Below are 16,721 nucleotides of genomic sequence, written 5' to 3' on the forward strand. Positions count from 1 at the left end.
AACTGATGCATCAACCTTTGAAAATGGAAAGAAATCAGTCAGATTCATGGCTGCATCACAGTGTCACATGTAGTTCTCCACATCAGCTGGATTATATCTATAGCTGCAAACAGCAGCTGATGCACAAATCTTTGTCTGTGTTAATAAAGTTGGATCAGTTCAAACAGTTTGTTGCTCTGCTTGAAAGCAGCAGTTTTTCTAATGCACCAGCTTCATGTTTCCTTCATATTTGAATCCCCCTGTAGATGCTGACAGGTAACCATGTCACACAGAGCTCAAGCCTTTGAATCCAGCTGTGACTGTTGATTTTCTATTGAATGGACTTTTTCAAATCCAGCTGTAGGCCTGTGTTTGTGAGCTCATTAACAGCTGTTTGTTTAGAGAGACGTGGTCCTCACAGGACAGCCACTACAAACATATGATTTTATAGAATATGATGCATTACTGCAGATTCAACACAATAGAAAGGATTTGAAATGAGCTCAGCCTTAAACATGTGCAGCAGTAATATTGATCCACAGACACTGATGGGAACATTTTTCTGCACAATAAGTACTTTGACTTTTCATACTTTATGTACAATTTGCCAGTACTGCAGTTTTGTGTGTAGTGAGGTGTTTTCATGGTGTTTTCTTGGTGCTTTTACTAAAGGAAGGCTTCTATCAAATTCTTCCACATGTTGTCAAACTGAGCTGTGTGATGAAGTGAGTGTGACAGAAACACTCAGACTGTGTTTCTCTGCTTCATCAAGTCAAATCTGGTCCTCAGAGACTGAATAAAGTCCTGTCCCACTAACAGCAGCTCCAACAGTCTGTTCACTGCTTTCTTCCTGTCAGTCTTCATCTTTCTGCTGCGTCTCCTCTTCACACTGACCACTTTCTATCTAACAGTGAGCTCCCAGTGAAGCAGCAGCATTCAGCCTGTTAGAGTCAACACAAATGTCTCCATCCAAGCTCATGTTGTGCTTTGTTGTCCTCTCAGTCCCCCAGGTGGAGGTGGATTCAGGGGTGGAGTCTGTCCAGCTGCCCTTCAACACCACACTTCACCTGCCTGAAGACGCTAAAGTGGAGTGGATGGACAATTATACAAGTTACTACAACAGGAAGGTCCACGTGTATAAGAACGGCTCTGACCAGCCTGAAGAACAGCACCAGGTTTTCAGAGACCGAACGAAGATGAATGAAGACCTGCTGAAAACTGGAGACCTCAGTCTGACCCTGAAACAGCCCACAGATGGAGACAACAGGACCTACACCTGCACCGTCTACAGCAGAAAGGGAAACGTCCTGCTGAAGAAAGAAGTGCAGCTGAAAGTCAGAGGTCAGTGCTGTAGATACAGGTCAAAGGTCAGAGGTCAGACTCGTGATGGTGTTTCAGTCTCACTGGGCTCCATCCAATAATGTTACAGTGTTAGCATGTCTGATGTTGAGGTTAGCATGTGATGTCACACTGACCACTTTCTATCTAACAGTGAGCTCCCAGTGAAGCAGCAGCATTCAGCCTGTTAGAGTCAACACAAATGTCTCCATCCAAGCTCATGTTGTGCTTTGTTGTCCTCTCAGTCCCCCAGGTGGAGGTGGATTCAGGGGTGGAGTCTGTCAAGCTGCCCCTCAAAACCACACTTCACCTGCCTGAAGATGCTAAAGTGGAGTGGATGGATAACAATGCAAAGGTCCACGTGTATGAGAACGGCTCTGACCAGCCTGAAGAACAGCACCAGGTTTTCAGAGACCGAACAAAGATGAATGAAGACCTGCTGAAAACTGGAGACCTCAGTCTGACCCTGAAATACCCCACAGACTGGGACAACTGGACCTACACCTGCACCGTCTACAGCAGGGAGGGAAACATCCTGCTGAAGAAACAAGTGGAGCTGAAAGTCAGAGGTCAGTGCTGTAGATACAGGTCAAAGGTCAGAGGTCATGCAGGAGTTTATTCTCTAAAAGCTTTTAGTTTGAATCTATTTTCAGTTCATTCAAATAAAATAAATTCTTTGATGTTTTGATCTAAAAGCCAAAAATGTCAGGCGGAGCAACTGTGTGTTTAAATGAACTAAGAAGAGCATTAAAATGATCCTAACTTCAAAATAAAAGCCTCTGGCATGATGTGAGTTTGGATCCAATCAATAGTTTTGTTAGTTTAGTCCAAATCAATGTAAATGTATAAATATCAATAGTTTTAAAGTTGCTGAGATCATTCAAACACTTTGATCCAGTCATTTGGATGTTGTCACATGTCAACCAACCAACACCTGGGTGGAGTCCCAGCTGAAGCTGAGAGATACTCAGAGACAGAAGCAGCTGTATGTAAGCGTTCTACAGGACGGCTGACACAAACCTGATGTTACTGATGTCTCCTAGATAGATCTCATGGACCAAAGGCTCTCTGTGTCATCTCGGCTCCAGCTGAACTAAACTGAGAGTGAATTTGGGCTTTCAGGGAGGGGTGAAAGCAGAGCGCTGTAAAGGAAAGGGCTGTGATTGGTTCAGAACACGTCAATGAGAAGAAAGGAAAGCTTCAGAGCAACATGAATGAAACAAAGTGTTTTGATGATGACTGAAAGCCAAAACTGTCCCTGAAATCAGAATCCAGTTCATCTCCAGCCCTGTCAGCAGTTCCAGCTGCAGTGCTGTTACAATAATAGTCATCACTTCTAGTTTCACAGCAGGAAACTGGGAACATTCAGCGTCTCAAAGATTGACCTGTTAGCACCTGCAGACATTGTTGAGCTGGCTCTGCTGATCTTGTCTTCATTTCTCCACTATTTGGAGAAGCTTCAGCAGGATCCACAGTCAGAGTCAAAGTGGAGTTCTAGCATGGACGTGACGCTTCAAGAAGCTTCAGACAGACAGTGTTCTCCAAAAGTTCTGCTCTAAAAGGAAACTTTGAGCTGGCTCTGTGATTGTTGTAGTCAGAAGGATGGAGGCTGGATCTTTGAAGAGCGTCAGCGTACTGACACAGCTGCTTCTGCCTGATCACTTGGAACAGGGCTGCCCAATCCCAGTCCTCGAGAGCTACTATCCTGCAGCTTTTAGATGCATCCCTACTCCAACACAGCTGAATCAAATGAATGGCTTGTTATCAGGCCTTTGCCAAACACGATGGCATGCTGAAGAGGTAATCAAACCATTTGATTCAGCCGTGTTGGAGTAGGGATGCATCTAAAAGCTGCAGGACGGTAGCTCTCGAGGACCGGGATTGGGCACCCCTGACTTGGAAAAATGATCTCAAACAGAATCCATCAATGATCAGAGAGAAACACATCAGCTCAAAGCCTGGAGTTCATACTGAAGCCCACAGTTATATGTAGGCCAACAACACGCTGTTTGAAACCAATGAATTTACTGTACTGAGGAACTCAAATGAGTCAGTAAGATCATCAACATGGATCTTAAAATCAGCAGCTCAGATCATGTGATCACACATAAGAACCATGGAGCAGGAAACATCTGAGAGTTCAGCTCCAACTCTGATGGAGTCTTAGGAGGGCGGAGATACCTGCACAGATAGGAGCTGTTTCACACTTTAACAAGCAGCACCTCCAAACTACACCCTTCATCCACCTTAATAGGGGAGCATTTGAAGTGTCGAAAATGTCCCAGAGGGTCGGGCCGGGAAAAGACAGAGCGCACGCCTCCTTTATTGTGAAATTCCTCACCATGGTAACTGAACACATCAGCTGGTCTGCAGCAGGTCATGTTCAGAGTTTGAGGCTCAAAGTGTCCCATTTTCACTGATTGTTTCCCGACGACATGCTTCACGTGTGATATGGATCCTCTGCTGAAGGAATCTGCTTTCTATCCACAACCTGTTGAGCCGTGTCTGACTAACAGCAGCGCAGGAAGCCCTGCAGTTACAGAGAAACTGTCTGAGTCGCATTGTTGCTGCAGTTTACTTGCAACTACTGTGAAGAATATGTTACGGTTGGGAGGAGGACTCAAGCGCAGGACTCCGGTACTGATGCTTACAAGAAGAGTTTATTTACAAGTCACCAGGTGTATATACAAGAATGTGCGGGAGGGTGTTATATACAGCTGAGTGGGGGGAGAAGGGGTCTCCAGGAAAGTCCAAGGGAAGCATACGTTCTTCAGAATATCCACTCACACGATCACAGGCTCACACTCCGACACTGCCACACGGGAAACACACGGGGAAAAATCCAGGAAGCTCTGTAGACAGGGAGACAGGGTTAAGGACGACGCACAGAGGAAAACACTCTTCACTAAACTTGCTGTAGCTTGACTTCACTAACGCGTGGTAGACAACGATCCAGTGACGAACAGCAGTCACCTCCTGGCTTAAATGCTGCTCCCCTTAATGAGACCCAGGTGTCTCATCTCCCGAGGGCGTGGGCCGAGGGCGTGAACCCACAGTGAGTTCCGCCCCGGCGAGAGAGGAGAGGAAGAGAAAGAGACAGAGAGGGCTGATCAGCGTGCAGCTGATCCGCCTGGCCGTGACAGTAGCCTCCCCGACCGGAGCCCCTTGGCGACCCCCAGGCTTGTCAGGGTGAGCCGCATGGAACACCCGCACCATACCCCGATCCAAGAGGGCCGCCCGCGGGATCCAAGAACGCTCCTCCATCCCATAGCCCTCCCAATCCACGAGATACTGCAGACCGCGCCCCAGGCACCGGACATCCATGATCCTCGACACGGTGAAAGCCGAGTGGCCAGCAATGACCCGGGCGGGCGGAGGGGGTACGGAAGGAGGGCACAGAGGACTAGAGAGGCACGGCTTCACCTGCGACATGTGGAAGGTGTTATGGATCTTCATATTCCGGGGCAGTTTAAGACGGACAGAGACAGGGTTAATCACAGAGTCGACCTCAAAGGGGCCAATGAAAGTGGGAGACAGCTTCTTGGATTCAGACCTGAGCGGAACAAATCTGGTAGACAGCCTCTGTCCAGGTGTGTAGGTGGGAGCAGGGGTCCGGTGGCGATCCGCCAGGCGCTTATTGCGTTCCGCCGTGCGGAGAAGGGAGGCCCGAGTCGCTCTCCAGGCGCGCCGACACCTCCGAAGATGCTGCTGGACAGAGGGAACAAAGTGCTCACCCTCGACGGCCGGAAAGAGTGGCGGTTGATAGCCCAAGGACGCCTCGAAAGGGGACACACCAGTGGCAGAGGAGGTAAGGCTGTTATGAGCATACTCGATCCATGACAGTTGCTCGCTCCAAGTCGACTGGTTAGAGGAGACCAGGCACCGGAGAGCCGCTTCGAGCTCCTGGTTTGCACGCTCCATTTGGCCATTTGTCTGCGGGTGGAAACCAGAGGAGAGGCTGACCTGGGCTCCGAGGGCATTGCAGAACTCCTTCCAGACCCGCGACGTGAACTGCGGTCCCCTGTCCGACACAATGTCCGCGGGGATTCCATGGAGGCGAAACACGTGGTCAGTTAGTAGCCGGGCGGTTTCCAGAGCAGTGGGGAGCTTAGGAAGGGCGACAAAATGAGCAGCTTTGGAGAAGCGGTCCACAATGGCGAGAATAACAGAGTTACCTGATGAGGCGGGCAGACCTGTGATGAAGTCGACAGCGATGTGTGACCAAGGGAGACTCAGAGTCGGCAGAGGGCGAAGGAGGCCAGAGGGGGTTGATGGACGCTCTTGTTTTGAGCGCAGGTCGAGCATGCGGAAACATATTCGCGGACGTCCTTGGCAAGGGAAGGCCACCAGGCGAAACGTTGGAGGAAAGTAACAGTGCGGTGGACCCCCGGGTGGCAGGTGAATCTGGCAGTATGAGCCCAATGTAACACTCATGACCTTACTGAGGAGGGGACGAAGAGCAACCCTGGAGGTCCCGTTCCGGGGTCCGGTTCCGTCCGCTGAGCCTCTCGAATAGCCGACTCGATCTCCCAGGTCAGGACCCCGATTACACAAGTGGGCGGTAGAATGGAAGAGTCCTGGGTCGCGTCTTCGGAGGCGGCGAATTGGCGTGAGAGGGCGTCTGGCTTGACATTGCGGGAACTGGGTCTGTAAGTGATCGTGAACTGGAATCTAGTAAAAAACAAGGCCCACCTGGCTTGCCTGGCGTTGAGGCGTTTTGCCGATCGAATGTACTCCAGGTTCTTGTGATCGGTCCAGACCACAAATGGCTGGACAGCACCCTCCAGCCAATGGTGCCACTCCTCCAGGGCTAGCTTGATGGCCAGTAGCTCTCGATCTCCCACATCGTAGTTGCTCTCTGCGGAGGTGAGACGGCATGAAAAGTAGGCACAGGGATGCAGCTTACCTCCGTGCCGCTGGGAAAGCACCACTCCAGCGTCCGCGGCGTCCACCTCCACAACGAACTGCCGGTCGAGATCGGGTTGGACGAGGATGGGCACCGAGGCGAAGCGGTCCTTCAGACGGGTGAATGCTCGTTGAGCCGGCCCATCCCAGCAGAAGGGAACCTTGGGGGAAGTAAGACGGGTCAGAGGCAGGGCAAGTGTACTGTAGTCGCGAACAAAGCGCCGATAAAAGTTCGCGAACCCCAGAAAGCTTTGAAGCTGTCTACGCTTGGAAGGGGTCGGCCAGGCCACAACGGCTTGAACCTTCGCGGGATCAGTCTTGAGGTTACCCCGATCGATGACGTGGCCCAGGAAGGCAATAGTTGAGACATGAAACTCACACTTCTCCCCTTTAACAAAGAGACGGTTTTCAAGGAGACGCTGAAGGACTTGCCTGACATGGCGTTGGTGGTCGGCGACAGATTGGGAGAAGATGAGGATGTCATCCAAGTAAACGAAAACGAAATGGTCGATGAAATCCCGGAGCACGTCATTCACAAGAGCCTGAAACACAGCCGGAGCATTGGAGAGACCGAAAGGCATCACAAGATATTCGAAATGACCCAGGTGAGTGTTGAAAGCCGTCTTCCACTCGTCTCCCTAATCCTCACCAGACGGTAGGCGTTGCGCAGGTCCGACTTTGTGAAGATGGTGGCACCCTGGAGAAGCTCGAACGCGGAACTCAGCAGAGGGAGGGGATACTTGTTTTTAACTGTGATGGAGTTGAGGCCGCGATAGTCAATACAGGGCCGTAAACTTTTATCTTTCTTGGTGACAAAAAAGAAACCGGCGGCAACAGGCAAGGACGAGGGGCGAATGAGACCAGCGGCAAGTGACTCATTGATGTAATTTTCCATGCTTTCCCGCTCTGGTCGAGACAAGCTATACAACCTACTGGTCGGGAGCGGCGCGCCTGGGAGGAGGTCAATCCCACAATCGTACGGCCGGTGAGGGGAAGGGAGCGTGCCTTATCTTTACAAAACACTTGCGCCAGGTCATGATAAACAGATGGTATGGAGGACAAATCAGGCGGTTCTGAAGTAGTTCTACTGGGCGGTAGACTCATGGCGGGGGTGGCAGCTCTTAAACAGGACATGTGACACTCCTTCCCCCACCCCGAAATATGTCCCTTCCCCCAATCAATCACTGGGTTATGTCGACATAGCCAGGGAAAACCCAGGACTAGTGGTGTGAGTGGGGCTTTAAAGACGTACAACTGTACGGTTTCAACATGATTGCCAGAAAGAGACAGGGAAATCGGTTCCGTGACATGAGTAATGTCAGGAAGACGCTGGCCACTAAGGGCTGTGACCTGGAGTGAATGAGACAGAGGCTCCATGCCAAAACCTAATTTTAGCGCAAGCGAGGCATCAATAAAATTCTGTTCTGCCCCGGAATTGATCAGAGCGTCGAGAGAATGAGTCTTGAGACGAACCGTGAGCTTAGCCGCAATCATGAGACGAGGAGGAGACTGAGAACAGGTGACCTCGCCCACCCGTACACTCCTCACTACCGGCGGGCGCTGTCTTTTGGCCGTGCCTGGCAATCCATGGCAATATGGCCCTTGCGGCCACAATAATAGCACTCACCGGCTCTCCAGCGACGATACCGCTCCTCGGCGACAGACTGGAGCGGCCCAGTTGCATGGGCTGTTCACTCTCTTCCGTGCTGTCCAACGAGTGACTGCCGCTAAGCGCGCCCCCACCTGACGTCCCCATGCGCCCCGGGGGCCTCTGGGAAATGTAGTTTCCGGTTCCCCGATGCGCCCGTAGGTGCTCATCCAACTTCACACATAGTGTAATCACATCAGACAAGGTCTTAGGAACATCTCTCATCATCAGTTCTCTCTTTAACTCTTCACAAACATTATTCAAGAGAGTACTTATCAATGCCGACTGGCCCCAGCCAGTCTCTTCGGCCAAGGTCCGGAATTCGACCGAAAAATCCGCCATACTCCGCCTCCCCTGCTTCAGATTTAACAGTCTGTGGGCAGCCGCCTCCGCTCCGGTGCCCCTTTCGAAAACGCTTTTAAATTTGGTGAGGAAATCCTCATAAGAAATGTCCGGGGCCGTTCTTAAAACAGCTTGCGCCCAGTTTAAAGCCTGCCCACGTAACAGTTGAACCATAAAGGCGATTTTGGCCCCATCTGTCTCGTATATTCTTCGTAACTGACGGAATTGTAGTGTGATCTGAGTCAGAAATCCACCACATTTATCGAACTCACCCGAGAAAGGCTCCGGCACTGGCAACGATCGCTCGGGTGGTTCCGTGGGGGCCGGCGTGGGGGAAACAGGCGGAGCGGCTGCAGAGGGACCGGGAGCCGATAGCTGAGGAGAAACAGACGGAGGGGGTGAGGGAGGGCTTACCGACGGTAGACGTTGAGCGAGGGCTTGAGTGAGTGCGGCCAGTTGTTGATTTATGTGCCGAAGCATGTGTTCGTGGCGTTCCAGAATTGCCTCCGGGGTGAGGACGGGTTGCTGGGTGGGGTTTGAGTCCGCTGAGTCCATGAGGGCTGGATCGTTATTGTTACGGTTGGGAGGAGGACTCAAGCGCAGGACTCCGGTACAGATGCTTACAAGAAGAGTTTATTTACAAGTCACCAGGTGTATATACAAGAATGAGCGGGGGGGGGGGGGGGGGGGGTGTTATATACAGCTGAGTGGGGGGAGAAGGGGTCTCCAGGAAAGTCCAAGGGAAGCATACGTTCTTCAGAATATCCACTCACACGATCACAGGCTCACACTGCCACACGGGAAACACACGGGGAAAAATCCAAGAGGTTCTGTAGACAGGGAGACAGGGTTAAGGACGACGCACAGAGGAAAACACTCTTCACTAAACTTGCTGTAGCTTGACTTCACTAACGTGTGGTAGACAACGATCCAGCGACAAACAGCAGTCACCTCCTGGCTTAAATGCTGCTCCCCTTAATGAGACCCAGGTGTCTCATCTCCCGAGGGCGTGGGCCGAGGGCGTGAACCCACAATGAGTTCCTCCCCGGCGAGAGAGGAGAGGAAGAGAGAGAGACAGAGAGGGCTGATCAGCGTGCAGCTGATCCGCCTGGCCGTGACAGAAAAAGTCTCCATGTGTTTGTGTTTGGTCCTAATCTGCTGCCTGTCTGTTTGACATGCTGGATTTCCAGCTGATAGATGACAGATTAGAAACTGATCAGTCTATTGATCACACAATATTCCATCAATAGAATTGATTGGACTTTGATTTGTGTAACAAAGTGATTTCCACGTCTCCTTCATGATGTGACAGTGTCAGAGCTGAATGCACTTGTAGAGTATCATGTTTTTATGGCTCACATTTAAAGTGTTGCAGCTCTAATGTACAGCTGTCATATTAGAAATAGAAGCAGCTCTGATTTTAGTGCTCAAAGAAATCTATGAAGTGATGAATTCACACATGAACAGTTTTCTGCAGCGTTCCTCTCGGCCTTATTTGCAGCTCCACTCTTGTTTTTGCTCTAATAATTATTTCTCTCCATGAGCTGTTTCTCTGCCTGAAGGAGGCGCCACTCCATCGCTTCATTTAGTGCAGAACAAGAGTCACATGATGCTGCTCTGAACACCAATCACACTTTGTACAGCTCATGTTGTGTTTGTTGTCCTCTCAGTGTGTCAGGTGGAGGTGGAGGAGGGGGCGGAGTCTGTCCAGCTGCCCTTCAAAACCACACAAAACCTGCCTGAAGATGCTGAAGTGGTGTGGGAACGTAAAGAACCTGAATACAGGAGGGTTTACGTGTATGAGAACGGCTCTGACCAGCCTGAAGAACAGCACCAGGTTTACAGAGACCGAACGAAGATGAATGAAGACCTGCTGAAAACTGGAGACCTCAGTCTGACCCTGAAACAGCCCACAGAGAGAAACAGTGGGAGATATGAATGTGATGTCAGGAGGAACGGACGGGTTAGATTCAAAACTGTGCAGCTCAAAGTTAAAGGTTTGTGCTTGTGTGTGTGTGTGTGTGTGTGTGTGTGTGTGTGTGTGTGTGTGTGTGTGTGTGTGTGTGTGTGTGTGTGTGTGTGTGTGTTTCTGACTGTCTTGTGTCTCCTCTGCAGGGAGAGTTCAGGTCCAGGATCAAACAGGGGACATCAGGAACAGAAGCAGCTCCATTGATCCGACTCCTCTGATGGCTGATCAATCAGTTTGATCTGTGTGTTCTTTGATTATTGATCAGTGATGTCAGAGTGGAGTCAGTGTGATGTTGTTGTTGTGTGTTTGAGACTTTTAGTGTCCATGAAGGTCTCTGCTGCCGTAGATCCTCTGAACTGTGACAGAGGTCTCACTCTGGAGGAAACTCTCAGCACTTTCCAGCAGCTCCTCCATCATGGAGGACATTCCCTCACTGTAACAGGTGGAGGAGAGAGGAGAGGAAGCACAGGTGGATCCTCTGAGGAAGAGGAGCGTTCCTACAAACCACATGATCACATGACCAGAGGACAAGCATGTGCAGAAACACATTAAAGTCAGCCTGTAAACACGTTTGTGTAAATTCTAGTCGTGTTTTTCTGTTACATTCAAATAAAAGCAGAGAAAGCAGAACAAATGCTGAAGCTGTCTGTGTGAAATAAAGGAGTTACAGTACTCACACACACACACACACACACACACACACACACACACACACACACACACACACATCTGTCCAGCAGCTGTCTGAGCTGCAGTCTGTATTGTGTGTGTAATATCTTCATGTTTCTAACATTACAGTTGTATCTTCAGGTGTAAAATCAGCTGCTCTGCTGTCTTCTCTCCTGATCCTGTGTGATTGATTCGATCCTGCAAACGCCACAAATTTCCTTCCAGCTTTGATTTGAAAGCCAGCGAGTAAAAGGATCAGCGATAGTTTTCAGAGCGATGCCAAAGCTTGGGTTCCTCTCCTACAGCAGCTTTTCTTTTCTTTCTTTCTCTCCCTGTGAAATACAGCAGCTGGACCTTTGGCTGCAACACACTGTGAGACAAACTGCACACAAACAGTTTGTGTGTTTGCTGATGTTTGTTGAGCTGATAGAAACGCTGCATTTGAAATTAGCTGACACTTCAAAAACGTTCCTCCCTTTATGCTCGCTGCTCTTCAGCAGGGCTAGCTAGATGCTAAAGTAGTGCTAACACAACTTACAGTTGAGACCAGCCGTTCGAATAAAAACAAAAAATCTCCTCAACTTTGAAAGTCTCTGTGTGGCCAACAGCAGACAACATTATACCCCCATCATGACCCAAACCAATCATGAAGGTGCTGCTTAGAGTAGCTGAACGCACCGCTAAAGTGTTGCACCACCGACTCCGTGCTGCTGCTGTTTGCTCGATTTGTGTATCATGCGGGTGTCTCTGCACAGACGCACAGAAAGGGAAAATGACGTAGGGAATTCCCACAATAATCTAATTGCGCACAGTGACACCTGCACATTCCACCAGTGTTCTGCCAAAAAAATCATAGACCAGCCATTCGAATGAAAAAAAAGAAAGAAAAGTCTTTGCAACTCTGAAAGTCTCTGTGTGGTCAACAACAGACACACATTGTGCCCATATCGTGGTCTAAACTTAAGGGTTCAAATATTGAGGAGAGATAGAGGAGGGATTCAAAATCACAACACTGGTCCAGGAGAGTCGGTCAAACGATGATTTTAATGAACACACGTGTGGGAGATGAACACTGTACGCAGACAGCATCGATCTCACTCGAACACAATCAATTGTTTTTATACCATCTGGGTATTGTTTATGACGCCCCCTCATGCGCCAAGCAGATACAATACATGCATAAGTTGCAAAAAGTCTACCTAAGATGTGTGTGTATATGTCTCCCGACCTCAATTGCACTTTGTTTCACCTCTCACCTCACCTACTAAAGCTCACAACCAGACAGAGGCCACTCTCATATGTGTAACAATCTACTAAAATTATATATGTAATATATTGAATAAATACTTTAATTAAATGCCACTACTCAAAGCTTAATATTAATATTATCAATGAATAAAAGACAGTAATGAATATCCTGGTTATTCAAATAGCCTCATCCAGACAGCTCCTCAAAATAACCACCAAAAAATGCACACTTTACAGAGGAAACAAAGACATTTTAGAAGTACACTTCCTGACTTATTATTGTTACATTCAGAGATAGTCAGGGAGGGACCTCTGATGCCTGTGCCCAAGGTAAGATGTGCATTTATTTAGATGTTCAGTTCAAAGCCTTCCAGGTATTTTTAATTTTGACTTTCTTTTTATTTTATGTATCTTGAGATATTTTAAATTTAAGCTCAGTGAAGCACTTTAAGCACAATAACTTCAGTGCCGCATTTTTTCAGACTATAAGGTGTGCTTAAAATACTTTCATTTCCTCAAAAGAGTTCCAGGGATCTTTCCTAAAGCCTGATTGATATTCAGATAAAATGGAATTGGTGTCTAAAAACCCCTTTAACTGCTCAAACAAAGGAGCTTCATGTACTTTGGCCTGCACAGATAGTTTAGATTTTGGTCTGTAATTAGTTAACACTGCTGGGTCGCCCCCTTTAACAGAGGGACAACAAAAGATGATTTCCATACTGAGGGAATTTCATTCATATCGAGTGTGAGGTTGAAAAGTGTTGTGAGAGGCTCTGCCACAAAATCAGCTGCCAGTTTCAAGAAGTAAGGATCTAGCAAGTCTGGCCCTGGAGATTTTCTATGATCTAACACTTTAAGAGCTATTATTTTGATTGATTTGGATGGGGAACATGTCACTATTTCATTGGTCAGGAAAATTCATTCAAGTTTTCACCAATAAATTTCAAGTGAAAAAGTTTTTTTTGTTTTTTTTTATAATAATAAAATAACAATAAGAATAATAATCATCATTACTATTAATAATAATTGTTCTTGGCTTCGTTTTCCCTTCCAGTCTTAGAACGCTTCCATTCAATGATTTGGGGGAAACATGAGACATTTAAAGACCTTCATTTGTTTTTAATATCAGAGTTTTTAATGAGCCACAGCAGCCCTGAATAAACACTTGAATTACTGTCGGAGCTGCTGCAGTTTCCTGCTGCGTCCACTTTATACCACCAGAGATAGAGCAACAAGAAAAGCCATCACCATTTCACCTTTGAGGAGGCCGGCACACGTGTGAAGAGATCAGGGAAATTATTTTGCTGCTATTGTTAATAATCATCATCATTACCATTGCATTAATAATATAATCTACAGCATTGATATTGTAGTAAGATGTTTAAACATATTGGCACCCAATTTATTACAGGTGCAGTTATAACCACTTTAAACTGTTGAGTTGAATCTATAATCTTAAATGCTTTTGAATGCTTGTTATAATCTTAAGTGTGTATGTGCTGATTCTGTTGATTCTGAGTACACTCTGTGCAAAGTAGACAGGAACTGCAGGTTTGCAGAGTGTGCCTTTTGCAAAAGTGAAACTAAAAGCAGAGTGCAAGTGCAGCTTATTCTGAGGAGCTGTTGGGATGATGCTATTTGAATAACCAGGTTGTTCATTATTATCTTTTATACTTTTATATTCTTTTATTAAGCTTCTAGTAGAGGTTCTTGATTAAAACATTTATTCAATATATTACACATATAGTTTTCGTAAACTGCTGACACATTTGAGAGTGGCCTCTGTTTGACTGCGAGTGTTAGTAGGTGAGAGGTGACACAGAGTGCCAAGTGAGGTCGTGACACACACACACACACACACAAAGTAGATACACTCATTTATAGGTGAGAGGTTAATCATGTTTGCTTGCAACTGCGGGCGTGCAGAAGTGCTGTCTCACTGCAGAGCATGGTCTGTGGTTTCGGAGAAGCGGCAGTCAAAAGGTTGACAGGAAACATCTGCCATGAAGACAGAGACAATGTTCTTTTTAAACTGTGTTAAAAGTCATTGTGGTCTGGGAACCTATGTATGAAATGTATCTGTGACGTTGAAGGGTTGTCATTAAATTCAAACCCTGATGGTATATAATATCTGCTTATGCTTTGATTAGTCGGAGATCAGCGCTGTCTGCGTACGGCGCTGGTCCCCCCCACGCGTGTATTCATTAAAGTCAATTGTTTGACCAAGCTCTTCTGGACCCTGGTTGTTTGTACTCTCCTCCTCAATTTCTGAACCTTAACAGAAGCTACATGCTAACACAAACCGGCTTTACTGAGTCTCGTCCTCACAAACTCACCAAGTCACTCACCAACATAATGGACATGATGCAGATGAGATGTCTCCAGGACGGACAGGTGTCTAACAATAATCACAGAGAGATGAGATGAGATAGCCTTTATTTGTCAGTTGCAGGTCTTTTGCCCACAACCAAGATGACAGACCTTGCCGGCCGTACATACAATACAAACATCACATTGGGGAGACAGGTCAGGCCAGGTAGCGAGGAAAAAAAACATTGAAATGTGCAACACAAAAGGATAATACAGGAATGCACAGGTATCAACACACCATAACACAATAAACACAGACAGCAACACGGGAAAGAGTCCCAGTGTGTACATCTGATCTGGGACCGCTGCAATCTTCGACTGCGCCTCCAGCTGACCCGATGTCCACATCATGGGGGAGGTAAGCGTTGGAGGTGGCGTTGGATCCGGGGTAGGGAGGGTGATGCGTCAGTGAGTGCTTATCAGTATCAGTATATGTATGTGTGTGCGTGTCCATAGTTCAGCTGAGACAGTGTCCTTCACCCTGCCAGGCTAAGTAAACAGTCTTCCAGCCAACCCAGGTGGCCTTGTAGGGAATGGGAAGGAACAGACTCAACACAGTCGTTATCAGGGAGTTGTTGTTCGGCTCCAGCCTTGAGCTGGCGCCGAAGGGGTAGCTGGGTTATGATGGTAATTGAGAATTTCAAGCTGTTTTTTAACACTCCGACACTGGTCTCTCAGTCCCCCGTTAATAGCTGCGAGCTTCTCCGTGATGTTATTAGCCGTCGATTCTGTGGTCTTGTCACTCTTTTTGCTCACATAGCAGATTCTGAGACCTCACGACCGCAGCCAACTGATCCGAGATGTAATCCAGCTCCGCCCAGAGATGTTGTTCTGAGTTTATTCTTTCCTGATGTAATCCAACATACATGCGCTCAAAGGTGTTATTCTGAGCATTCACTGCAGTCGTAAGCGCCTCCAAGCTCTTAACCATGCTGCCTTCAGTGAGCCCTTTCTGAGAAGTCGCGCCTGTCGTTCCAATCCCAGCGGGCAGCCTTGTGGGGGTTTGAACAGCCTGTTCCGCTCTCTTATTTCTCTGATAAGCCAGGGCCAAGCCAGCTCCGATCAGCAAGAACCCTGTTATCATGGTTCCGAATAGGTAGATATCTTCAGCGTCCTCGATCGACAGTCCCGCCAGGCACACGATCCTCTGCCACCCGTCCATCGTGTATCCGGCAGGGAAAGTCCCTCCAGGGCACTCGGGCTCTCCCGAGCCCAGACTTCTTGTTAAACAGTGTCAATAGCATTCAGAGACCAGTTGATCAAATCCATAATTCTCTTTTAGGTTTTAGACACAGACTGTGAGAGACTGTTCCAGGGAAAGTAATACAAAAAAGACACGAGACTAGACAAAGACATAAGAACTAGCAGGAAAGATAAGGGAGAGGAGAAAAAGTGCGTCCGCCTCCTCTGAGAGCCAAAGCAGAGCTGGCTGGATCACAATACTCCCCACACAGCTGTGGAGTCAGAGAGGTGCTCCAGTGTTCGAGTGGACAGGTGTGTGTCCTGTAAAGCTGCAGGTGTGTGTGTCTACATACAGATAAGGTGCTGATGTGAACACATTGCTCACAGGTTTGGAGTATCTGTCAGTAAAATGCAGAGCGGTCTACACGCCATGGGGGTTTCTGCCTGTCTGCTCAAAGCTGTTTATATAGCACACAGGCTAATGCTAAGTTAGCACTGCAGGAGCTGTACTGCATGATGAACAGCTGAATGTCAAAGCAGAGTGGGTTGTGACAGTGGCTGGAGACTTTAATTATGTAGAATTGAAAGCAGTACCTCCACCACCACCTCCACCTCCTAAAGGCGATATTTCTGTTCCCTTGGCTCAGCATCACCTTTGTCACTGTCAGTGATTATGGAGGTCCATCAGGCAGACCTTCAGAAAACCAAGGAGCAAAACAAGCATCTGACTGAGCACCATCAGATGCCTACACCGGGCTACCAGCCTGTCATGATCTCTCTGTGCTCCTGTGCTGGCTCAACACTTTCTACCTGCCTCTGTCTCTTGATGCTCTTTCTCTCCTCCGTGTGAGTGAGTCAACCTCACCCTGTGTTTCAGGGGCGGGACTTAAAAGAGAGAGAGAGAGAGAGAGAGAGAGAGAGAGAGCTTACTTTCTGTGGGAGACTCACACAGCTATTATTGTTCAGTAAATGATGTTTGTTCAGCTTGAACTTCACTGACAAAACTTCCATGTGGCACCATGAACCGTACCCAGCTGTAACTTTTCTTACAGCAGATACAAAGCAGTGAGC

General features: G+C 47.9%; 1 protein-coding gene across 7 annotated transcripts in view; it reads left to right on the forward strand.

Annotated features, from left to right (window-relative positions):
* LOC147333738 (uncharacterized) overlaps positions 1-10,419 on the forward strand; it is a 36,735-nt gene extending 26,316 nt beyond the window's left edge. For 4 of the 7 annotated variants that reach the window (XM_086268653.1, XM_086268644.1, XM_086268663.1 and 1 more), the window contains exons 6-9: positions 982-1,320; positions 1,563-1,886; positions 9,883-10,209; positions 10,328-10,419. In XM_086268653.1, the coding sequence (XP_086124779.1) occupies positions 982-1,320; positions 1,563-1,886; positions 9,883-10,209; positions 10,328-10,419 (1,082 nt within the window). Of the gene's footprint in view, positions 1-981; positions 1,321-1,562; positions 1,887-9,882 lie in introns of all 7 variants that reach the window. The other 3 variants (XM_086268628.1, XM_086268619.1, XM_086268672.1) reach the window with 2 other exon arrangements.
* Positions 10,420-16,721: the final 6,302 nt, after the last annotated feature.

The sequence above is a fragment of the Aulonocara sp. 'chitande type north' Nkhata Bay genome, linkage group LG3, assembly GCF_057382095.1.
Source record: "Aulonocara sp. 'chitande type north' Nkhata Bay isolate Kocher_YH1m ecotype deep benthic linkage group LG3, A_spYH_male_GT1.1, whole genome shotgun sequence".
Taxonomy (NCBI): Eukaryota; Metazoa; Chordata; class Actinopteri; order Cichliformes; family Cichlidae; genus Aulonocara; species Aulonocara sp. 'chitande type north' Nkhata Bay.